Below are 25,857 nucleotides of genomic sequence, written 5' to 3'. Positions count from 1 at the left end.
TTTTTCGTAGTTGATTAACAAACGGTGCGGAAGGTCACAATCTATGACGACGCTCGGTGGATTTGGCAACTGGAACGAGTTTGAGATAACATCCACACAAGAGAAAGTTAATGCATACATTAAAGACGCTTCTGGCCGGTTTACCAAAGCGAATTATAAATACACAGTGGTAATCACGGATGAGAACACGGTTACATGCACATGCTAGAAGCCGCAATTAAACAGAATACCATGTTCTCATGTTCTCGCAGTGTGCCGTCTCCGAAGCATTGACCCTGGAAGGTTTGTACATTACTACTACCACATACAGACACTTATCAACACATGGTTGGGTGAATGGCATGTGTATGACAATCAGTCCGATTGGCCGGAAAATGAAGGCCCAGTCCTTGTTCCAAACGACAAAAATATTACCTTGGGTCGAAGGCGAGTTAATAGGATTCCGATGTGGCTTGATTTACTTCATAATAGAAGGAGAGGACATCAGACTCGCCGGGATACGCAAGAACAACAAAACAGAGCTGCTCGAGATGCACGAGGTAGTTAACTCATACATTTTTGTTATTAAATTTTCAGGTTGAGAAAGAGGAGTAACAATATATTTTTGTTATTAAATTTTCAGGTTGAGAAAGAGGCAAGCAATGTATTTAGGCGCACTATTACTGTTTATTGTATTTAGGCAAGCAACAAAACAGACTGTGATTGCATTACTCGTTTATTCTATTAACATGCAGACACTTATTAGGCGTACTATTATTGTTTGTTTTGATTTATTTGTGATTTATTTGTTGTTTTATGGTTTGTTTACTGTGACTGTCAAGTTTAGATTTACTGTGACGAAAAATGATGAAAGATAAAAACAAAGTAGTATGATAAATAACAACATGAAAGATAAGCATCTTGATATAACAAATCACAGTATATGACAACACTAGAGTAAAAAAAAGTGACAAATCACCATGGAGGTGTGGCCGCTACCCCCCAAAGCGGCCCAGAAATGTGCCCGCTTCCCTCCGAAGCGGCCCAGCTCCAGGTGCCCGCTTCCCAAGGAAGCGGCCATGCGAAATATGATAATTCCAGGCGAAAATGGTGTTTTAGTTTAATATTTATTGAAAAATGGTAATTTTAAAAATTTCGGTCTATAAAAGTTGCTTTATTATCTATCAAGTAATATAAATTTGTATACATATTAGAATTATTGTCTTGATAGATCTCAAATAATGCTCAAATTGTATGAAAATTGATTGATATGTTATCTATCTCTAATAATGTACTTACAAATTTATTTTAAAATGCTATTATTAATTTTGTCAAATTAATTTATTATTAAATGATTTCTTTTCAAATCAATTGATCTAATTCACAGTGTTATGAATAATAACATAATAACATGTAGGAAAATAAGCAGTTAGCTGCTTTGGAATTTGTATTCTCTGCATTAACTTAAAAAAAAAAAATAGTTAATACATCTGAATCATTTGATATGCTTTAAGATCTGTATGGATTAAATTCATATCTCAAAACATGCTCTTTTGAGTTAATTCAGACGATGCGGACTCGCTTTGGAAACGTAACTTTTGGCAAAACTGAGTCAGCTGGATAAGGATTAAGGACCGAGCATGAAAGAGTTCCTGCGTGATCGAACTCTACTATTCTCGTGTGCGGGCCACGTGGCATTGCCATTCAGTGAAGGGTTGGAAGTTGGAACATTGCGTTTACGCTATCATTTTTGCCCACAAAATAGAAATTAAAGTCATATTAAATTAGCAGATTGATTCGATTCGTGCATCTTAAAGCAAATAGATTTGATTCAAAACAATAAAATCCTACTCTACTTAGAAAGAGAGGAGTCGCTTAATAAATTTTTTTTATTTTGAAAGTATCGACAATCTTTAAATTTAAAATTATTGGATGAGTACTGGAGGTGTCCATTGATTGCTAAAACTGGAGGATTTTGACAGCATCTTGTAACAAACTGGGCAACGCCTAACCAAGATATAACAGCATCTTGTAACAAACTGTGTAACGCCTAACCAAGGCAGTTTTAGATTTATTAACCATAGTTTAGATTACAACAAGATTTCTTACTCGTATCCATATTTGTTTATCTAACGAAAAAAAAATTCTTACTCATATCCATACCCAATAATAAGTTAACAGAAAAAAAAAATATTATCCACACCGTTCTTATTGAATACAATACATGTAGGGTAAACGGGTAAACAGGTGTCAATGACACCCCTACTCACAAGTGCTCCTAAAACTCTGGTATCGACATACATGCCAAAAACTTCCAAATTAAAAACATGTACTAATACTATGTATGATTCGTAATGCTTTTCATATTTACCTACATAAACCAAACCTGAAAAAGCATCTCTTATTTTTGCACGGATATTTATGTCACAAGTTCCGTTTAAAATTCTTCAACTGGAACGATTAATAAATATGGGTACACATTATGCAATTCCTCAACTCATAATACTTTAATTTCTCTATTAGGCCTGTGGTTAGATAACACTAAAAGAAGATATCCCATAAAAAAAAAAAATATTCCTTCAAATGAAATTAAGAATGAATTTATACTAAGAACTTCCAAATTAAACACGTGCTGTGTATGACTCACAATGTTTTTCACATTTACGTACATAAACCAAACCAGAAAAAGCCAGCATCTCTTATTTTTGCACTCCTAAACCTAATTAACTCAATAATTATACTAACCACACACCCATTATTTTAACATAAGACATCACATATACTAATTCAAACTAAACATTATAATAAAAATATTAATTTCAACATATCTAACGCTTGAGAATAATGCTAGAGGATCGATATCCATTGTGTACGTAACACCTGAACTCATATATAGCTTTACATAATGAAATCGCTTCAAATATCCACGTACCGCTTGACATGCATCGTGGTCCTCCACTCCTCCCTTATAGTTGATTGATCTTCCCCGGCCCGTAGCAAAAATAAACATTGATATGTGATTCGAGAGAGAAAACCGCAAAAAAGCTTTTCTTTGTAATTTCATAACATGGTGGTACAACCCAAAAAATAATTATCGTTCGGAAAATCCAAATTGTCGTCTGAAGAATAGATATCCATCCCAACAATCTTCATCTTCTTTATGGGCCTTCCCGCCGACGTCATCATAGGATGAGCACTTCTCTTGCTTTCTGTACTCATCTTGCCTTCCGACTGCAACTTTAGTAACTCAAGGAAGTTGCCTATATTCCCAGACATTTTCTCAAGCTTCTCCATGGTTTTTATAAGCTTTCTAACATCTTCACATTTCTCCAAGTATTTGTCAACCATCTTCGAGGATTGAGTGAACTAATTAAAGTTTCTTGGATCAAATACTCGAGCGAATACAGATAAGCCCTCTTTAATGGCAGGCCATGGGCTATCTGTTGTATATATGGTTTGCAAGGTGTAATTTTTCTTCTAGGTTGACTTGAAGAGTGGCGGACTCCCTGAGATTTGAGGCAGGAGGCACCAAAGTTGCATGGTCAGATCCTTCTTCTTGCATCGATCGGTTGATCATCGGGTAAGTTTTCTTCTTGGTCAACTTGACGAGTGGCTGTCTCCCTGAGATTTGAGGCAGGAAGCCCCAAAATTGCATCGTCATGTCCTTCTTCTTGCATCGATTGATCACCGGCAGATGGCCCACCTTCAACGGTTTGGTTTGGATTTTCATGAAGGATTTTGGCTTTGGCTTGGAATTTGCTGAGTTCCTCTTGTCCTTCACTAACAGCTTCCTTCAACTTCTTCTGCCATTCATGGAGCGGTTCATCGATCAATATTGATATCAAACCTCTCAGAGCAATGAATGGCACATTTGATGTGTGTATATATATACATGCCATCTCCAGACGGTTTCTCCATTCCTGGACGTTGTTGTGTTCGCTGTATATATATGCCATTGAGGAAATTAAGAGGTTGCTCAGGTGACAGCCTCACTAACGACTGCCGAGCAACTAATGGGATGCCATCCCCACTCAAAACCTTTTCCTCTCTCTCACCTACGGCTGGACCCCACCCAAATTTAATTCCCTTTTCTTCTTGGAGAAGGGCAAGGCATGCATCCCCTTCTCTCTCTTTATTCGTTTCTTACGCTGATCCCTTCCCCACGCCTCTCTCTCCCACGCACTTGAAGAAAATTTCGACCGAGCCGTACCTCCATGCCCCATCTCTCTCTCGCTTCTACTGTCGTACGAAGCAACCACGCCGCATCTGAACTACGAAAATCAGACGGATCTACCGTCCATTTTTCACATTTTTTGGTAACTAAAATTAGATTCTTCCCCTACAGCGCATTTTTCGCTATTAGCGAGAGTGCAATAGAAGAATTTTCACCGGTGCTTCCAAACCGGTCCACATTGTGATGATCTATATTGGTCAAAAGAGGTTGTGCTGATCTCTATTTGGTGCTCACGACTTTACAAGCTTTTACCCAAAATCCAAATTGTGACAAGCAGAGAGCACTTGGTGACCCACATCATCTTCGAGTGCGTATCCTGAGATTCGTGCAGAACGTATTTGAACGGTTGAAATTTTCCAAAAAAAACACGCAAAAGTTGAGATATCACAGAGGATGCAAATTCGTTATCATGAGACTAGGCTGAATGCTTAAGCTTACACAGCACTGTCTCATGAGTCGTGATAAACAAACTAACATATAAATTCTTATTAGGATCTTGAACAAGGTTATGTATCATATATAATTCGCTCCTGTCAAGGTGAAGGCTTAAATTGAACAATTAAACAGTAGATATGCAAGTACTGGTAAGTGGAATGTAACAAAATGATTTAATGCCCACATTAGGAAAAACCCCAAAACGCCGACCATACAAAGTGTGTCCCTATACAACAGAAACGTCTCAGTAGGTATTAGCACAATCTCCACAAAGGTAAATAACTAGATTCCTTCCTAAACACAATTACACCAAACCAAAAGATAACACAAAATTTTCAAAGAAACCATTCAGTCAATAATAACTTACAACAACACTTAACAAGTGAGAAACAAAGAATATCAATCACTTGAATAATCCTCTTCGTCTTCATGTTGAGTTACTAATTTCTCGATGAATCTTTTGCGAACGCCATCTATGACAGCATCTTTTGATGCATTGTTGCTGTGACCATCATTCAGCACAGGATCTGACTTGCACAGCGCTAAAGCAACGGCTGTGATTACAAGAACCATTTTAGTAAACACTATTTTAACACACATAGATGACTATTCAGATATTGAAGTTTACTATTATGAAAGACAAGGAAAATACAACCTGCAGCCAGATGCCAGTATTTAGTATGACCATCATGGTGCCCAGGTAGAAGGGTACCAAAGGAAAAAAAAAATTATAATCCTACGGGATAACCAGACCAAATTTGACTAATATGGTACCAAGTAGATGTTATTGTAACTAAATATTACTGATATCCAAATACATAACAGTGGTTGTGTTTAAAGATTACAAGTATTCGAGCACAGTATCAAATGTCATTATTACCAAGGAATTCACGATTAATGGTAGTGGTGCTTATGAAACCACCACTGGACCTTTGATAAAATGAGCCAAGCTCGCAGAATAGCAATAACTCAAGGATTTCTTTATTAGTTTTAGTAAGGAATTATTTATTTTGCACAATAAAATGTCCAAGGGTCTCCAATTTAGCTCAATCTATGCAACAAAACTGAGAACAAAAAAAGGCCGAGACAAATAACACAAAAAGGGAAAAAAATTCTAGCACATGTTAAAATTACTGTAGGGCTACACCAAGCCATTAGAACAATAATTCTAAATATTTTGGATTTTGCACTAGTGGGCCAAATCGGTTAAAATATAAATTGTCCTCCCATCTGAAATAGCAATTAACTTTATAAAGCTACCAATTAACTGATAAGTAGGCACAAACAGCAATAATCCACCCCCTTCTTACAAATAAAATAATTTAAGAGAAGAAAACGTACATTCAGGGGTGCATCTTCTTGCACCAAACTGACTCAAACCCACAAGTGTACCTTTCACAGCACCATTGTTGTACACAAGTATGGTTGGGAGGTTGCGATCAGGATAGTTGGGTATGCAATCCGTAGAGATTATTTTAACAAATTTTGTTGCTGGATAGCGGGTTGCCAGTTCTTCCAAGCAGGTGAGGAGTACTCCGCATTCTTGTACTCTAAAATAAATGAGAATCCACCAAAAAATGTCATATTAGTGATGGTGCTTACAATGAAATGAAATTGGCTGCAAATTTAAAACGTTTCTACTATGGGTGTTTACCAGATGGTGCTTATGGTATACAAAATGCTAATTCATTCAATTCAAAATTATCCATTTTTCTTGTGATGGGATAACCCATTTGGTTAATCGATTAGTTTGTTAATTGAATCCTTTAGAGACGTAAACATATCTGTGACTAAAATACTAAATTAGAACACTGTTTATTGGTAAGATACACTGTGCTACCACTACATGTTAGAAGAAATTAGCTGAGGACTTCCCTTTATTGGCTTCATTTAGTCATATTAGTTTGACAGAGGACTGTAAGATATGGTAAATAAAGTAGGTCTACTAAACAATAGAAATTGAAAAAATTACCCGTCTTTGTAGAGAAACACAACCACCCAGACATCTTGTGGAGCCTGAGAAACCTCATGAACAAAGTCTGACCCGGAAATGGGCACAACCGACCCATATCGCACCACTTTTGCTGCTTCTTGTATCTCTGCTAGCCTCTTCTTTCTTCATCAGCGATCGAAAAAATAATAGTAATAAAAGTAAGTGCAATGCAGTGTAGCAATTGGTAAGTGACTTAAGATACTACAATCTGAATTCCAATCAACATTCTAAAGATCCAAAGAACCAAACAAATCAATAATTGAATAACGAATCCATCCCAACTGAAATAATCTGAATCATGATCAAATGGAACTCATATCAAAAAGTGACCAAACCTGTACTCCTGGAGGAAGCGATCATCATCCATATCGTCATCCTCTAGCTCCTCGAGTTCCTCCGGCGACTTCTCGTCGATCCACGCCGCCGATTTGGGGCGGAGGTCGGGATCGTCGGCGGGGGTGAACGGCGCGGGTTTGAAGACCTCAGGCTTGGGAGGAAGGTTGCCAAACTTGCGCTGGAGGTCATCCCACTGCGTGGTGGCACCTTCTACATCCTTGTACACGAAGCGGTTCGCCATTTTTTTGAGGTTTTTTGGGGTTTATTTTGTTTTGGTTGAATTTGATCGGACAGGAGATGCCGAGATGGATCTCGATTCTCGAGAGGGGTCGGAGTTTGGAACAGATGAAAAAGATATAAAGTGGGACCTGCTTTCTGACTTGAGATAAGTTGACAAACACCCTTGCAAAAGTTGAGAATATTGTAAAGGGAGAGTTTTCTTTTTCTCTTTTTTGTTTTTTTATTTTTTTTTTCTCTTTTTTGTTTTTTTGTTTTTTTTTGCTGCTGCCAATGAAAGCGAGAAGTTTGGGGAATGACCTTGAAAGACTTGTACAAAATATCAGATGTATGTACTGAAAATTATGAAATGAAAGATATAAAAGGGCGGATGCAGGAATTCTGCCGGGAGGAGGGGCAGAAATCAGAAATCAGGTTCAAATGACTTATTAGATTGAAACTCATTAGCTAATTGATACTAAATTTATCAAATCAGATAAATCAGTCAAAATTGGTCAAATGGGATCGGAAACTAAGATATTTTTTGCTAAAATCTTGTTTTGTAGTTTAAAATATATATATAGGGTCCAGCTAATTTGCTGTCGGCAGCATTTTAGCCAAAGGTGTTGCCCTCCTTTTTTATTTTGTGATGTTCAAACAACAAATCAAAACTGTTAGATGTTTAATCTATATTATAATCTACTTGGAGACCAAATTTTACATTTTTTGGAATTTTTTACTATTTATTAAGCTAGTTTGAAAACCGTTATTTTTTAGTAAATTTCTGCAACATTGAAATCAGCGGTTTTCAAACCAACTTAATAAATAGTAAAAAATTCCAAAAAATGTAAAATTTGGTCTCCAAGTAGATTATAATATATATTAAACATCTAAGGATTTGAATTTGTTGTTTGGACATCACAAAATAAAATAAAAAAGGGGAGGGGGGGGGGGGGGGGGGGGGGAGGGGCAGCACCTCCGGCTAAAATGCTGCCGTCAGCAAATTAGCCGGTCCCTGTATATATATATATATATATACATAGTTATTATATCAAACTAAATATACTCAAAAAAATTGTCACACACCATCTTTGCATCAGTTAGTTTTAATTGGACAAAATGTGACATCGGCGTATCACTTTGTTTTAAAGCAATGATCCACTGGCTTATATTCAAAACCGTGAAACAATTAAGAGGCTTCTTAGAGCATCTACATCTCTAAAACTCAAAAGGATTTCTAAATAACCGTTAACTACTTTTTAGAAATTATAGTCCTTAAAGTTTCTAATTCTCATATTCCTGAAACTCATTTTAGAGTTTCTATTAAGCCACGTCAGCAAACAAATTAAAAAGGAGAAACAATTTGAGCCAATCATTTGGCTAACATAGAGTTTATAAACAGTTTCTTAATAAAAAAAAATTTCTGCATAGTTTCTAAATAAGAAACTCTCTCACATCCCTGAAACTGTATTAGAAACTCTAATAATTTCAGGGATGTAGATGCTCTTAGAGTTACTGGATACGTTTGGACTATGAGAAAATAAAATTTGACACCATTGTTACTCAGGACCAAACAGAAAATTAAACAACGCCCATCAACAAATAAAAAGACATCTTATAAAACTATTAAATCATCCTTCTACTTGACCCCTCCGTTCAGATTTATCCTTTCTATGTCTTCTTCACCATGAGACATAATTCTTTCTTCAGAGCTTGACACTATTGTTTAGGAGATTTTCAGATTTTGATGCCATTAGACAAAAATTCGATTAGGGAGGGACAAATTCATTTTCAGGGAGGAGCAAAGAAGAATCGGATCTACTTTTTTCTAACGCGGGTCCGCTCTTGAAGAGTAATACTCAGACATTATAGATAGTATAAGGTTTTTTGTGCTATGATTTTAAAAAATTATCGTATAAATTTAAAATTTTTATCTAAGTTATATAATAAATTTGTTGAATATCAATTTTTATCATTTTGAGAATTTTTTTTACTATTTTATAATTTATGAAAGATGAGAAAAAATTACTTAAAAATAAAAGAAAATTATCAATATTTTAGGTTATTTTTACAATCTTTCATAAATTATAAAAAATTATAAAAATTGATATTCTACAAGTTCATTATATAGCTAATTTACTGAACTATTTAGATTGAAATTTAAAGCCTGTATGACAGACTTTTGAGATTGTAGCACATAATGTTTTATGCTATCTATAACACCTAAGCCTTACTCAAGATATAAATCATATCTGGTTTGTAATCTCTATAAAACATGGTTTATGAAATTATTTGTTTCATATTACGACTGGCAAAAATAAAAATTTTATGAAGTTTTTTCTTATAAATCTGTTTTCCAAAAGAAAATATATCTATCATTAAAATACTGTTGTGGCTGCGTAATACATGAGTAGAACTAGGTGATTTTAAGCTTATCGAATATTTTGGTGAGCTTAACAGTTAAGCTTTAATTCTAAAACTTATTAAATTAATTTTAAATAATTAATTCAAATTGTCGAAACCGATCTACTTTAAGAGTGATGCATTTATATATAAAATTTATACATTTTCAAATTAATTTTGTACAAATTACATGGTAAAAAATGATGAAAAATAAATACATTAATTATATTTTTTATCACTTGACTTTCTACTAGATTAATTTGAAAATGTATGAATTTTACATGCAAAACAAAATAACTCGTAAAGTACATCAATAATTTGAATTTATTATTTAAAGTTAATCTGATAATTTTTAGATATAATATATTGTGAATGACTATTTTTTTTTTGTTATCGATCCCAAAACACATTGCAGAAAACATTTGATGCGCTATATTAATTTCTTTGCTTCAAATCAATAGAGGTGTATTTTTACGCTTCTCTTTCGAAGGGTCATCTACTCATTTATATTATTTGTTCTTCGAATTCGTGGAGAACGTATTTGTACGGTTGAGATTTTCCATGAAAACATTCAGGTCCTGTTCGGCACGCCGTAATTTTGTGGGAATCAAATGGGATTGGAGTCAATTTCCTTTTTGTTTCCAAACACCGTTCGGCTGACTAGTTTTTTTCTTGATGGGTTCCCAAATATATCTCCAATCAGGGGCGGATCCACTGTAGCACAGGGGGGGGGTCAGCTGCCCCCCGTTGGATTTTCAAAAATAGTGCTAAAAATCTGCTTTTCGGACCTCTGCCCCTCCCTGGAATTCAAATTGCCCCCCTGTACCCCATTCTGGAATTCTAATAGATGGAATGGAGCCCATCTAAACTCTGAGCGAAACAAATTAGCGAAGCCCAAATAGGCGCTGATCTCAAATAGTGAAAATTAGTTGAACCAAAATGTTTTTATTTTTGTTTAATTCAAAAGCAAAGGCTGCCAAGTTGAACCAAAATGTTGATTTGAAATTTCCTATAAATGTTAAATTGTTGATTTTTTTTCAAGTAATTTAGGATTTTTATTATATTGATTGGTATTTTTTTGTTATGTTGAATTGTACCCGATAAGCTATTGGGTTTGAACCCGATAAGCTATTTGCATCTGATTATTGCCCCGCCCTGACAAAAATTCTGCGTCCGCCCCTGTCTCCAATCGTTCCCATATCAATGCAATTTTTTGGGAAAAAAATTATTATCTCAGACAATTTTTTTCTTCCCAAATCCTCCCTCTCATCAATTTCTCTCACTTTACGTGGTTATCTGACTCAAGTCTCTCTCTTTCTCTTTCAAATAGCAAGTAAATTTCAGCATCTATATATAGAGACTCGAATTAAAATTGATTTTTAGATGTGGGACTAACTTGATAAGCTAAGAGACCGGATAACATTTTGCATTTGCATGTGACTATGGATCCCAATTTTCTTTATCTCAGATTTTATGTGTCCATCCTCCAAATGAAGTGTATTTTATTTGTTAGTATAACTTCTTTTACAATTTAAAGAATAATACTTTCATCAAAGGATGAAGGTAGATAAAAAGATAAAAGACTAATTACTTTTGTTATATTATTATGTTATTATTTAAAGAAAAAAGACTAATTATTTTATTTGTATCTATTTTAGTAATAATTTTTATAATACATATTTTACATATTTATTTGTGAGTAGAACTAGGGTGCTCTTAAGCTCACCAAAGTTTTGGTGAGCTTAACTTTAAAACTCATCAAATCGATTTCAAACGACGAATCCGAACGTTGAAACCCGTCTACCTTACGTGTGATGCATCTACATGTGAAATTTTTAAACATTCGAATTAATTTAGTATAAAGTCAAGTGGTCAAAATTAGAAGGTTAATAAATTAATTTTAGTGCATTCATTTTTTGAATGTTTTTGACCACTTGACTTTATACTAAATTAATTCGAATGTTTAAAAATTTCACATGTAGATGCATCACACGTAAGGTAGACGGGTTTCAACGGTTCGGATTCATCATTTGAAATCGATTTGATAAGTTTTAGAGTTAAGCTCACCAAAACTTTGGTGAGCTTAAGAGCACCCTAGTTCTACTCTTTATTTGTTTCATTGCAATACATATTTTTTTCATTGTAATTTTTTATTTAATTACTTTTTTATATTAAGCTAATTTTAACTTAATTGATTAAAATCAATACAGAACAGAACGCTACACTATTCAAAGACAGTAATTAAATAAAAAATTATTTATAACTAAACTAAACTAAAACAATTAAATAAATATACATATTTTAAAATAAATAAATATTTTTCACAATTAATCCTATGATACAAATGAACACTCATTTTCTCATATTTCTATAATTAATTTCATGCATTTCATATTCGTAAGTTTTCAATTTTTCAAAAATAAATTTTCATTTCTATTCTTATTTTCTTCCGTAATTCCGTAATTCCGCGATATCCAAATACAGTGTTTGAGAAATCTTTCTCAGAAGATGCGAATTCGTCTAAAATATCCTTCTAGTCAATCCTTGATCTCCTAAGTCTGGGGTCGGTACAAACTCTCTTGGGGCGAGTCAGCATGTCACCGACATATGAATAAGGCCAAAGAAAAAGAAATTTTGACGGAAAAAGAAACTTGTCAGGTCTATGGCATATTGCGATGTTTGTTCCTTGATGGCCACAGAAATATCTGAAAGCTAACCTTAGTCCTGGTAAAATCTCAGCTTGACACGTATTGGCAGAAGCGTCCGCTTGCCACCGCCTTAATATTCAGCCAAGCAATCGAAACCGTCTGATAAATCAAAAGCCACCTTAATCGGACGACAGCTATCGCTCCAACATCTCGAATTCGTATCCTCCGAGATATCTCAAACTTTGCGTGAATTTATGGAAAATATCAACCGTTTAAATACGTTCCGCACTAATCGCAAAGCGCACAAATACTGACCCCGTACATCACCGCCGAATAGGCACCGGACACGTCGGCCATGCAAAAGTTGAGATATCTTAAAGGAATTCGTATCCTTTGCATTAACTCAAAAAAGGAATCTTTTGAGTTAATGAATCTTTACCGTCCGATTAGATTCTAGATTTGTGCGAATTAGATCCGCACTAATATTTAAACCTCCTATATTTTAGGCGAGGGTCGGATGAGCTCCGTTTACAATCGGACGGTCGATATGTATTAACTCAAAAGAGTTAATGCAGACGATGCGGACTCCTGTTAAAGACGGAGACATTTTCATTCACTACTGTCAAGCAAAGGATAAATCAAAATTATCCTTCTTCATCTGTATTTTCGTTGAGAATTTTCTTAGTTGGAAGACAAAATGGAAGGAAAGATTAGGTCGGGACCTTGTTTCTACTCAGAAATTGGCAAGAAAGCTAGAGGTTTGTCTTCTCTTTTTCAATTTATTTTTACTGAAAATTGAATTAATTTGAGTTATTGTTATAATGGAACTGACATTGTTTTTAGAATTTGACACCCTGGTTTTTAATTGCAGATCTGTTGTACAAGGATTACCAGACTGATCAGAAGTTTTCTATTACAACCTATACTGAAAATGGAATCGTTAGTGCTTTATTGTTTTCTTTTAATCTTTGCATTTCACAGAGAAAATACATTGACCGTGAACCTATAGAAATTAAGTTGTTAATTGGATTTTTTTTGTATGATGTTAAGAGACAAATTAATTATTTGTGAATTTCAGGCACTGACAACATCAAGTACAAAGAGAAATGAGCTGATTTTGGGTGAAATCCAGTCTCAGATAAAGAGCGACAATATCTCAATCAACCTCAAAGCTACTTCAGAGTCTAAAGTTAGTCACTTGTACTTAATCTACTAATCTATTACAAAATTTGGTATATTTTTCTTTCTTCTTTCAAAAAAAAAAAAATAGAGTGATGAAGTCACATTTCTGTATTAGTCTATGTTTATGGTTCACACTTTTTCAATTATGTAGAAATTACATAATAAAAGCAACAACAACGACAAACTCTACTGCTAATAAATAAGATGAATTCTTTATATTTTTTCAATTGTAGGTTTTAAGCACTGTTACACTTGATGACCTCGGTGCCCCTGGACTGAAGACAGTTCTTAGCTTCATGGTGCCCGATCAGCGATCTGGAATGGTACTTATTCTTTATTATCTCTTGTTGTGTTCACCTTTTATTCTTGCTAACTAGATGCCAAGCAGATCATTTTATTCAGAATCAATTAGGTGAGAGGACTTTGTTGGAATTAAGTTTATGAAGTGAGCTTTGGTAGTTTTGATAAAATTGATGGTGTGCATGGAAAATTCATATTCTAATTAGAGTTCATAGCTGAAACCTAATTTTTTGGAAATCCTTCTGTGTCAGTAACTGTAAAACATTGAGAATTCTTGTGTTATGCTGTGATTTGATTACATGCTCTGTTGAGTAGAATTTGGTGCTTATAAAAGCCATTAATTGAACAATAGATTTGGGCTTGGCCACTAGGACATAAATGTATTGTTGTCTGAACTTTGATAGTTTCAACTCAAGTAACAGTATTTTGAAGATTATGAATACCAGAAAACTGGAAAGGTCCTAAGTTGTTGTATTCATATGAAATTTCTATGTGACAGTTGGAATTGCAATACTTACACGACTATGCTGCAGTAAGTACTGGAATGAGTTTGACTGCAAATCCTGTGGTCAACCTCGCAACGGTTGTAGGATCAAATGCTATTGCTCTTGGTGCTGATGTGGCATTTGACAGTGCAACTGGAAATTTCACAAAGTGCAATGCTGGTCTTAATGTGGTGAATGCTGATCTCATTGCTTCTCTCACTCTGTAAGCATTCTTCAGTGCAGTTCTGATTTTTAGCTTCCATAAATTTCAATTTTTAAAATTTGACTGTATGTGAAAAAAAAAAACTTAAAAAGGAAATTTGTATGACCAAATCAAAATGTTACCAAATTTAGTCGGTTCTATAACCTGATTGGCAACTTTTACTATTTTACATGGTCTAAATATTTTTAAAAATATTACATCTTGTTCTTGACATAAAGGAATGAAAAGGGTGAGAGTATGACTGCCTCATATTACCACTTGGTAAGCCCACTTACGGCAACAGCAGTTGGTGCCGAGCTAACACAGCTTTACAAATGGAGAAAAAAAAATAACATTTGGTACCCAACATCTTTTGGACCCTTTAACCCTGGTGAAAGCCCAGTTCAACAACTATGGCATGGCAAGTGCCTTGATTCAGCATGAATGGAGGCCTAAATCATTCTTCACCATCACCGGTGAAGTCGACACCAAGGCCATTGAGAAGAGCTGTAAGGTTGGGTTGTCCTTGGTTCTTTCACCTTGAAATAGCAAAGCAGTGTCTTGTGGTCTCTAGGACTAGTCTTAATTTTAATCTCTCATCTGATGCTTTAAGAAATTCTGAACTTTGATATGTGCCTAGTTTTGGATCGTTATCCTTAATTTTCTTCTGATAATCCTCACTTCCGCAAATTTTTTTGTGGGTATATAATAATTAACTTTTGGTATTTTTCGTGATATTGGAAATTTTTTGAAAATCAGAAATTTTTACTGTTCACAGCAAAATAACAATTTTCAAAATTGCTTAATACATAGTAAAAAAAAATTCAAAAAATGTAAAATTTGGTCTCCAAGCACATTTCAATATGGAGATCACATCTAACGGTTCGAATCGGTCGTTTGGACTTTTAATACGGCGTGGAGTACAAACGCGTTTTACTCCATGCGTAGCTCATCTATATATATATATAACTTTTTTTCTCCATCAGCACCTAACTTTTTTTTAAAAAACTAAAAATACCAATGGATACCAATGGATTGGATTCAATAAATTAAATTTATATATTTGGATCGGACACGATGATGAGTTAGATCCTTTTATATTTGTTAAAAATGAAATACTTTTTATTTTTGTACATCTGAATTTAATAATTTCTATGAATAAAAAATTTCGAGTGATATTGGATGCCAGCTCCCCTCTCCTTTCTACGGGTGAAACTAGAATTTGAATATTAGGGAACATCATATTTAAAAAACAATATTTAATAAAAATAAAATATATGTGTACAAACTATGCGCACAAAAAAATAATCCGTAGTTTTAGAAAAATTATTCTCGACATAATTCAATTTTTATGCACAAAATTAATGATCTAATAGACCTCGTGGATATGGCATATTAACAGTTTTACTGCTAAGTCTGATAAATACGATGAATATTATGCATGAAATACTCGTAAAATGCATTTATAGGGTGTCCTTGTTTTTAGTCAATTGCTAAAAGAAACATATAATCTTCAAATTATTTTATGTTAAATGTGTATAATTTTATCTGTGCTAAAAGAAACATATACGTACGGCAAATATTAGACACAATTTTTTTTTTAAAATGCATTTAAAGTGCATCGTGTGTATCTATCGATTGTTATAATCAACTAATTAGGTCTCAGATATGATTAAGACACCAAAACTTATAAACTCTAAATCATCTCTATTAATTGTTTATATACTTACCAAGTAGAACTAGCTAGGGTGTTCTAAGCTCACCAAATCTTTTGTGAGCTTAACTTCAAAATTTTTGTAAATGCTTTCAAACCGTTGAAATTCGACCTCTTTCATGAGTGATGCTTATATGTGAATTTTAGATGTTTAACTTAAGTTATTAAGAAGTCAAACAATTAAAAAAGAAGGTTTATAAATTAGTTTGAATGCAATTCATTTTTATCATTTTGTGACTGTTTGACTTTATATAAAATTAATTCAGAAATTTATAAATTTTACATGTAAACGTATTACTTGTGAAGTAAATTGATTTCAACGTTATTGATTCATAGTTTGATGTCAATTCAATATATTTTAGAGTTGAGCTCACGAAGGACTTGATGAGCTGAACTCTCATATTTATCTATTCTAAATAGACAACAATAACAAATACAACACATGACAATTTTGTAACATGCAATTACAGTGTCTTGTGTGTGTGTGTGTTTGTTGATACTTTTAATTAATTTGGATCTAATTTGTAATCGATAAATCATCAAAAACTGAGCAATAAACTTTAAATTATATCTATTAAATGTGTATAGATTTATTGGTCCTAAAATAAACATATAAAATCATGGAACTTGATGTTTTTATGTGATTTAGATCACACTTCATGATCATTAAATCATGGAATATGATAGATAAACTCTATATTATGTCTTGTAAATGTTTATAAATTTATTAATGCTAGAACAAACAACTATAATATTTTGAATCAAATATTTTAAAATGTATTACAATAAATAAAATATTGCTTTCTTATCGTTCTTCTTCTTCAAATTTATCTCTCAGGTTGTTCTCTCTTTTCCTTGATATCTCTAATATGGTTTCTATTATTAATGGGCTTAACAGTTAACGATAATAAAAATTAAGAGCTAATTTTCAATTTGGGCCGGTCAAAACTTATATAATAATCTCTATTTAAGCCTTCATATATCTTATTTGGGCCGGCCCAAGACATGGCCGACATGGCTCTCCGCAAAGCGCAAATTACCAAACACTGGAAAGGGGGCGCGGCTAGGCGCGACAATTACTGCACACTTAGAGGGAGAGGGACAAAAAGAGAACTTGAGAGAGAGAGAAGAAGAAGAGGAGAGAAGTGGTCGGAGAATAGAGAGAAATGACGGACGGACACCAGTTTAATGGTATTCTCCTCGGTGGCCGAGGAGACACGGTGAGAACAGCCGCTTTTGATTCATCCCTTTTAACTGTTACATTTTTTTTTTCTTAATTTGTGCGTCTCTTTTGGATTTTGGACTCTTAGGTTTGATTTCGGTTCGGTATTTTGCTGTAACCATGCTGGAATAGCTGAAATAGGAATGTTACTGAGGATTAATTTCTGAGTATGAGGCCTCAATAGCTGGCTTGGAATGCAATTAGGGTTTTGATTATAGGGCTTGCCTTTAGATGCACCGAGATTTTTTTTTTTTTTTGGGTGAAGCTGTAATATTAGCTTGTACTTGATATAAAAGAACTTCTGTGTGCTGTCATATTAATTTTTAAAAGAAAGATAATTTATTAAGTTTGCTTGAAATAGTTTAGCTCTCCCCTACTTTGAGAATCTCCTTTTGGTTCTAGTGGCATATCAAAATAAATCATTTGTGGACGTAAAATTATCTTTTTTTCCGGAAGTTTGAAGTTCTGAGGTGCTATTGATTTTAGTGAAAATAATTTAATAAACAATTAATTGAGCTTGAGTGTGTTTCCTTTTCTTTGCCATTTTTTTTTCAGAACCCGGGCTAGTTTCGCCTAAACTCTGGGGGACTCCAATGGAAAAAACAAGGTGGTGGGAAGGAAATAATAGTCAACAAATCTGAGATAGTATCTCTCACTTGGATGAAAGTGCCTCGGGCTTACCAACTTGGAGTTAGAAGAAAAGATGGGGTATTCTATAAATTCATTGGTTTTAAAGAACAGGTAATTGTTCAACTTAATATTTTGGTTACCAGTTTATTTGAATAGACCCATTAGTATACTGTAAACACGACAGTATAACAAATTGGGTTGCAAAAGATGAAATGTTTTCATAGAGGGATGCTTTGCTCATATAAGTCCATTGGGTTTAGCCTAATTTTGCCAGTGGTCTCATATAAGTTCATTGTTGTTCCCATTCGAAATGTGAATGCAAAAATGTACTGCATGACATATAAAAAGAATTCGCTGAAATTTACTTCCCCCGTTTCAGGTGAAATTTCAGTTTTTAAAATATCAATATATCATATGTACCGTACGTAAAATCTTCCAGCTACCGCTACAAATATGGAAATTAAATTCTTGAGTAAAACTTGCAAAGCGCGAAGCATACTTTCCATTATTGATCGTTTCTTACTACCCGGGGCCCAAATTACCTATCCTTCTTCACTGTTTGTGTCTTTATTTATGTTGTGGGATTATGTTGATGGGGGGAATACGTGACATATTTAGCTTTTGCAAGGTATGCATTAAATCCTTGCTTGGTTCATTTAACCACTTTGTATACATTAGGATCAAAATTTGACCCATTGTGGATTTATTAAGAATGATATTTGACTGGATAAGCTAACAATTATACTGTACTTTTGATATGTAGGATGTTGGCACTTTGAATAGTTTTATACAAAAGAATATTGGAGCAACGCCTGAAGAGAAACAGCTTTCTGTCAGTGGCCATAATTGGGGAGCTGTTGACATAGATGGTAAATTTCATTCCCTTTCTTATTTACTACTTAATGTCAGACATTTTTGCAAATTAGCCCAATGTCTAACCTTCTTCGCTGCATGGTTAATTTTTGCAAATTAGCCCAATGTCATATATTTTAATGACATACAAGATTGTATGGTTAAGTTGTAAATCACTCCAAACCTTTGGAAGGTATGCTGTAGAAAAAGGTGACTGAATAGCCCCTAACTTTAATCTACTTATAAGTAACATGAATTTGCAGTATAACTTGTAACATCTAGTTGGCTTGTTTTTAAGATTGGACATAGAAACAAGTAGCAAACTCTAGTTAGGAAAACCTATCTAAATATATAATGAAATATTCCCTTTTCATTATAATTATAATAAATAAATAATGTTAGATGATATTTGCAAAGACGCAGAAAACTGTTCTCATTTTGAAGAAGAAAAATAATTAATGTTATTAGCTATTTTATGTATACCAGCAAAACGTGCTAAAATTTGCTTCATATTGTAGGAAACATGCTGACATTCATGGTTAGTAACAAACAAGCATTTGAGGTCTCTCTAGCTGATGTTTCGCAGACACAGTTGCAAGGGAAAACAGATGTGTACTTGGAATTCCATGTGGATGATACTACGGGTGCAAATGAGGTGCTTAATTCATTATTAATATAGTTAAATTGCATAAAATTTTCACTCTAAATTTCTCTGGAATACAAGATTCTCATTGACAAATAAAAGAAATAAGTTATTTGCTATGATACCGAACTGCTAGTATAGTCTTCTGGAAAAGATATGGAGAAGTATCAACCTTAAATTCTGGCAGCTTTTCTCCTAATAAAATTATCAGTTCCCTAAATTAATGTTAACATGATAATACTTTTGATGAACAATTTGTTATTGTTCCAAAATATGGTTGGAAAGATACTTGATGTCAATTGAATTAACATGGAATTTGAGGGGCAATTTCAATATCAATTTCCATTGATTTAATCGTTATGACTTAATTTTGTGGTCAAATGTAGAAAGATTCGTTGATGGATGTGAGTTTCCATATCCCCACCTCCAATACCCAATTTGTTGGAGATGAGAACCGGCCTCCTGCACAGGTGAGTGTTTGTTGTCGATCTGATTACTTTCAAGGGTAGTTTTTAAATTAACAGTCAAGCCGTCAGTTGACTTGAGATGTTTAGTTTTAAGCCAATTTCTAATTTATTTATTTTTGTTTTCAGGTTTTCCTGGATAAGATAAAACAGTTCGCAGATGTAGGATCATCAGAAGAGCCTGTTGTTATGTTTGAAGGAATTTCAATTCTCACACCTAGGTAGACAAAAATGGCATTTCTATGCTCTTTCACCTGCTGTTTCAACCCCAAGGAGGGCTAACATAATTTTTTGTGTTTTTCAGGGGACGATATAGTATTGAGCTGTACATGTCGTTTTTGCGAATCCAAGGGCAGGCAAATGATTTTAAAATTCAATATACTAGTGTTGTTCGTCTCTTCCTGCTGCCGAAGGTTTGCTTTTCTTTTATTTGAATATGTTGATTTTGCTTTTCTTCTATTCAAGTAAATTGAATTTTAGATTTTGGGAAGATGACTTCTCTTGCATACCATTGAATTGATTAATTTCCCAGGTGTCCCTGAAAATGTGAAGTATGTTTGGGCCTAAACCTTTAACCCTTCTTCAATAGTAGTTTGGTATTTGGAATGGAGGAGTAAGAGATCATTTTTTTTGTCATTTATGAAACTATTGGAGATAATAATTATTATATACGTGTGCTATTATATATGCAGTCCAACCAGCCTCACATTTGTTGTGATTACTCTTGATCCACCAATCCGCAAAGGACAAACTATGTACCCGCATATTGTTATTCAGGTACATCCTTTTGAATTACAAGTATACAACTCAATTAAATATCTACTTACTGTTGAAATTTATTTTACAACATATGACATATTCTATCGTTTGGTTTTCATTTTAATTTCAACTTAGCTTGAGACGGAGGTTGTTGTTGAAAGGGAACTGATGTTAAGTGAGGAACAACTTACTTCAAAATACAAGGACAGACTGGAGCCAACATACAAGGTGATATATGCATATATATTTGTATACATTTCATATTGTGAATGTCTCTATTACTCGTAGGAATTACTTGTAATCTGGGCTCTGTACCTTTTTGATCCCATGTTGTAATAAATTTGTGATTCCCTTTCTTGGTTGTTTCATCATCTGACTTTCCACCGAGGGTAAGTTGAAGTTAGGGGTTAGACTACTGCATTGCACACTGAGGAATAATCTTGGTTTGCACGACTTTGGGTTAACTCTTACTAAGTTGGGCATTATTTTGAGCAATTGCAAAAATTGGATTTCATTACTAGATGAAATCTAAATCCTGTAATGACGCTAGCCATAATCTTGTCTTCACCAAAATTTTACGTGGCTTATTGGGTTCAAAGGTGACAAGACCTAGTTCATTCCGTAGTGCTCAAGATGGGTATGCAGTTAAATCTTCTCTCAAGGCAGAAGATGGGTTATTATACCCGCTTGAAAAGGGTTTCTTCTTTCTTCCCAAACCTCCAACTCTTATACTTCACGATGAGGTACAATTTTTTTCTGCTTTGATCTCACTCTTTATTATATTGGATTTTTTTTTCATTTTTTCATTACTTGGGGTCACATTCACTAGTAGTTTGGATAAGTTTGTTCTTTCCTTAAAGTGCTGATATGGTGTGTTCTAATTTTTCATGGTGCCATTGTGAGCTTCGGGTTGCTTTTTGTTAATTGCATAGTTGAAATTGTAGATGTGGTCTGATTTGAGTTGTTTTTCGCAAGGGTTTGTTAATTTCCATAGTGTACACAGTACAAGTCATCTATTATGGTCTTTTCTTTTTAAGTATAATAGCTTCTAGATAGCTCGTAAACCTCTTTAAAAAATTAAATGACGCAGATTGATTATATGGAATTTGAAAGACATGGTGCTGGTGGCTCAAGTGTGTCATCTCACTACTTTGATCTACTAGTCAGACTTAAGAGCGAACAAGAGCATTTGTTCAGAAATATCCAAAGGAATGAGTACCACAGCCTCTTTAATTTCATTAGGTAAATCCTTTTCCTTCCTCTCTTCTTACTTTTTTCTAATAAAGGTTACTTAAACTGTTATATTTATGTTAAACTAGACATGTTCGAAATGCCTGAAAAATATAAGAAAAACAGCCTTATACCTTTACAGGAAGTTGGAAAGTACTGCATCCTCTTTCACACTTTCATTTATATTTTAAAAAATAAAACAGTTCATTAAGCCCCCAACTATTCCTTTTTCATCTTTGCTTCCTCTTTTTTGAATGATGCAGAAAAGAGGGGCACTTATCTGATTTTTTTCATCGTTCTTGTTGTTATTTTGGTTTTTAAAGATATTGGGAGGAAAAGTTATGTTAGTGATACTTCCATATTTTGCAGTCAGGGGTGTATGTGATAATTATTGTTCTAGGAATTCTCCCTTTATTGATAATGTGTGCCAAAAGTAACAGACATATTTGTGGGGATCTACCTAACATTGTATGAACCTCGCATCTCTATGGAGATGCAGGTTCAATTCTCACAAGAGGCATCTGAAAGGATGCTGAGGTTAAGGCTGCAAATATTTCACTGAATAAATAGGGCTAACATTGTATGAGGAAGAATTTCACAATATTTGGTTTACTCTTTTTTGTAAAGTGCGAAGGGCTTGAAGATACTCAACCCAGGGGAGGTACAAACAGCTGCTGGAGTAGCTGCAGTTCTTCAAAATACAGATGACAGTACAGTTGACCCGTATCTTGAGGATATTAAGAACCAAGCTGGTGATGATGAAAGTGATGAAGAGGTAATTACCTAACTTCACTCATGATGCATATTATTACTTTTCTTTTCTGGCCTTCTGTATAGAATGATTTCTTCCTGGTCTGCTTTTTTGCCAATTTTGTTATTTCATTTTGGTTTTCTTTTCTCAGCTTGCCTGGTCTTTAGGGTTTTAGTTTTGACTTGGTTAGGAAAACATTAGAGAAGATTTTATTTTGGGTCTCAACTCATGAAGGTAGCCTTGAGCATAACCTTTGAACTGTCATATGGGCTTCAAATGAGAGTCTGAACTGATGGCCATGATCTACTTTGTTAATGATGCATTAATGTCTAATATCTGTACATTTTTTTTATTTTGTATTTTGTTGTGTCTAAGATCAAGAGGATGGTAATGTTAAAAGTACCAAACAGACTTCTCAACCCTCATTTTTAAATTTCGTGATCTTGTATGAAACAAACTTGGTATTTAACAATGTTAGGAGGTGCTGTATCTGACTCTGTTGTGAATTAGATCAAGATCAATTGTCTGGATCCATCTTTTGAAGCCCATGTTGAGACTTAACAACTAATCAAACAATCTTTGGTGTGATAAAAATGCCCTAGTTGAGCCAGAAAAGAACATTCGTATTATTTGGTACTGTATCAGTTGGTCTGGTTACCTTGGGTATATGTTTGTTCACTTTGTGTTTGGGACTGGATAGATCATTAGTAAAGATTACATTATGAAGACACATTGAAAATTTCCTTGAGAAAAGCCAATAAGTTGTCTAGTCATGAAAATGTGACTATCAGTTAACTCTTAATTTAGTATCATTGAATGAGAATGTACAGAATAATATCTTACTTCTGCTTGCATGCACTTGTAAACCTCATTTTTTGAATTGCGATATTGATTATGCAAGGATCTAAGCGACTTTCTTCATTGTTGGTTTTCTAACTGATCTCGTCCTTGCTTATGACAGGATGAAGATTTTGTTGCTGAGAAGGATGACAGTGGGTCCCCCACAGATGATTCAGACGAAGAACATTCTGATGCCAGTGGCAGTGGAGGCGAGAAAAAAGAGGTAACATGTTCTTTGCCTTTATTTTGCACTGTTTGCATTCTTAGTACTCGAATATTTTCAATACTTTGGCTTTTGATGCAAAGAAAACTAAAAGACGTAACAAAATGATACCACTGTACCTTAATTTATAAAACTTTCTTTTATCTATACAATTGTTAGCAGGGCAATTCACCTGTTCTTGGTTTTGGTCTTCTTGATTAAATTTGATTAGCTTGATACCTGCTACTATGGATTTTATGAGGATGTCTTTTCTCTTAGAAATATCATAGATGGGAACTGTAATATTTCTGCTTTCTTAATATTAGAACTTCAAAGAGATGTAATATGAATGTTCTTTAACAACAGAAAATGCCGAAAAAGGAAGCAACTGTTACCAAGCCATCATCATCCAAGAGAAAAGCAAAGGATGGAGATGAAGGGGGATCAAAGAAGAGGCCGAAGAAGAAAAAAGACCCAAATGCCCCTAAAAGGGGCATGAGTGGCTTCATGTTTTTCTCCAATGCAGAAAGAGAGGCAAGTTTTTTCTTCTTTATTTATGAAATATTATTATGTACTTTTGTAGCCATAATGCTTGTTTAGATTGCTAAAGAAAGGTGGTGGTGTACTGATATAGCAAGCAAAACTTGAGGCTGTTCATGTCATTGTTTTCACTTATCAGAATTGTGATATGTTGTACTGCAATGGTAACCCATGTACTCTGTCATAATATATTAGAATCTCTACCACAATTTTGCATACGTAATGCCAGGGAAAAGCAAACATCATAGTAATTTTGAACAGAAGCTGTATTTATGTTGCTGTAGTGTGCATATATGTTGTTGCAAAGCATGCTAAAAAATTTAATACCCTATTTTATGACCTTTTTATTCATGTAATTTTATTTGTTGTTGGAATTTTTTTGCATTTTTGTGTGTTTGTTAAGCCACAAGAATAATCTGTTAACATTATATATAATTGTGCAGAATATAAAGAAAAGCAATCCGGGATTGGCCTTTACTGAAGTGGGGAAGGCACTTGGTGAGAAGTGGAAGAAAATGTAAGGTAATATTCTGAGCTATATTCCTTTTTTATTTTCTTGTCATCCTACTATTTTAATCTGTAAATTTATGTTCTCTTCCGAGCAGCTGAGGAGAAAGAGCCCTTTGAAACCATGGCCAAGGCAGACTCAAAGCGGTACAGAGAGCAAATGGCTGGGTACAAAAGTGGCGCTGCTGCCAACGTTAATTCTGGCAATGATTCTGACTAGATTATCCTGTAAAATGTTACTGTCAGAGGGAGGGAGGGGGTTGGATAGATTTTGCACATTTTTTGTGAATTTTGATGTCTCTCGCTGTTCTCTTTAATGTAATTGTATTGGCACTTTTTAGCTAGCAGTTGGATGCAGTACAGTATTCCCATTTCTTTTCCTCAGCAACATTGCACGCTCTCAGATCTAGAAGGGGCTTTATCATTGGGGATTCACATAAATCTCCTGACAGCCCAATACCAGTACAGTCATCTGTTGTGTGCAGTGAAGGATGTGAATCCATATCAGCTGCCTTTACAACTAGAAGTAGTATTTTATCTGTGCCATTCAGTTTAACACTGTTTGATCCGGACTGTCAAACTCTGATTGGAACCATGAAATGTTAATTGAACAGGTCACATAAAACACTAGCAACTCTCTACCGTCACTGTTCAATAGGCATTTGGATTTAGATATTCAAAGCAACTTATGGAGAAAATCTACAGAATAAGCTATTTACTTTTAATTGTTTTCTGTAGGAATACATGTTGCTTTAATGCAAGAAACAATAACAACGAACTAGGTACGCTGGAAATAATGTAAAATTTGAAACGTAAATTACAATAGACGCACTTTCAGTTTTCAAGATTACATTTTGACATATGCAACCTAAACATAACTATTGATGCCATACTTCAATTTCAACAAATTCTAGGGGGCCTCCATTGATCATGGCCTTCTTCTTGAAGGTTGGTAACCGTAATATGGATCTGAGGGGTAGGTGTCACTCAGCTTGCGTACTGTTAATCGTATATGTTCTCCGACCTTGCCGGACAAGCCATTGCTATTGGCAAATTGTTTACTTTAATGGGCAAAACCATATATAACAAC

General features: G+C 34.3%; 1 protein-coding gene and 2 pseudogenes across 3 annotated transcripts; 2 read left to right on the top strand and 1 right to left on the bottom strand.

Moving 5' to 3' along the window:
- Positions 1–4,802: 4,802 nt before the first annotated feature.
- Positions 4,803–7,320, bottom strand: LOC144559503 (Thioredoxin superfamily protein). The gene is made up of 4 exons (XM_078308534.1): positions 6,977–7,320; positions 6,621–6,764; positions 5,990–6,198; positions 4,803–5,202 (listed from the first exon to the last, which is right to left on the bottom strand). The coding sequence occupies exons 1-4, from the start codon at positions 7,216–7,218 to the stop codon at positions 5,048–5,050; spliced, it is 750 nt and encodes a 249-aa protein (XP_078164660.1). The 5' UTR covers positions 7,219–7,320; the 3' UTR covers positions 4,803–5,047.
- A 5,536-nt stretch (positions 7,321–12,856) lies between these two features.
- LOC144559204 (mitochondrial outer membrane protein porin 1-like) lies at positions 12,857–14,981 on the top strand (annotated as a pseudogene). The gene is made up of 6 exons (XR_013513104.1): positions 12,857–13,002; positions 13,116–13,183; positions 13,323–13,433; positions 13,660–13,749; positions 14,226–14,434; positions 14,653–14,981. The product of XR_013513104.1 is annotated as a mitochondrial outer membrane protein porin 1-like (transcript).
- A 2,236-nt stretch (positions 14,982–17,217) lies between these two features.
- On the top strand, positions 17,218–25,088 carry LOC144559478 (FACT complex subunit SSRP1-like; annotated as a pseudogene). The gene is made up of 17 exons (XR_013513153.1): positions 17,218–17,347; positions 17,905–18,090; positions 18,743–18,848; positions 19,350–19,486; positions 19,861–19,944; positions 20,068–20,159; positions 20,243–20,351; positions 20,631–20,715; positions 20,833–20,925; positions 21,086–21,090; positions 21,248–21,440; positions 21,788–21,939; positions 22,555–22,702; positions 23,640–23,741; positions 24,087–24,254; positions 24,704–24,782; positions 24,866–25,088. The product of XR_013513153.1 is annotated as an FACT complex subunit SSRP1-like (transcript).
- The last annotated feature ends 769 nt before the right edge of the window (positions 25,089–25,857 follow it).

The sequence above is a fragment of the Carex rostrata genome, chromosome 9, assembly GCF_964058835.1.
Source record: "Carex rostrata chromosome 9, lpCarRost1.2, whole genome shotgun sequence".
NCBI classification, from domain to species: Eukaryota; Viridiplantae; Streptophyta; class Magnoliopsida; order Poales; family Cyperaceae; genus Carex; species Carex rostrata.
Note: the sequence above shows the minus strand (reverse complement) of the source record. Positions and strands in the feature narration are given on the sequence as shown.

What these genes read in the sequence shown, in the direction of transcription:
- LOC144559503 (XM_078308534.1), bottom strand. Translation starts at nt 7,218, where the DNA reads ATGGCGAACCGCTTCGTGTACAAGGATGTAGAAGGTGCCACCACGCAG. An exon ending in GTGTTTCTCTACAAAGACGG is followed by an intron (nt 6,199 to 6,620) that starts GTAATTTTTTCA and finishes CATTTATTTTAG; the next exon opens with AGTACAAGAATGCGGAGTAC. An exon ending in AAGAAGATGCACCCCTGAAT is followed by an intron (nt 5,203 to 5,989) that starts GTACGTTTTCTT and finishes TTGTAATCACAG; the next exon opens with CCGTTGCTTTAGCGCTGTGC.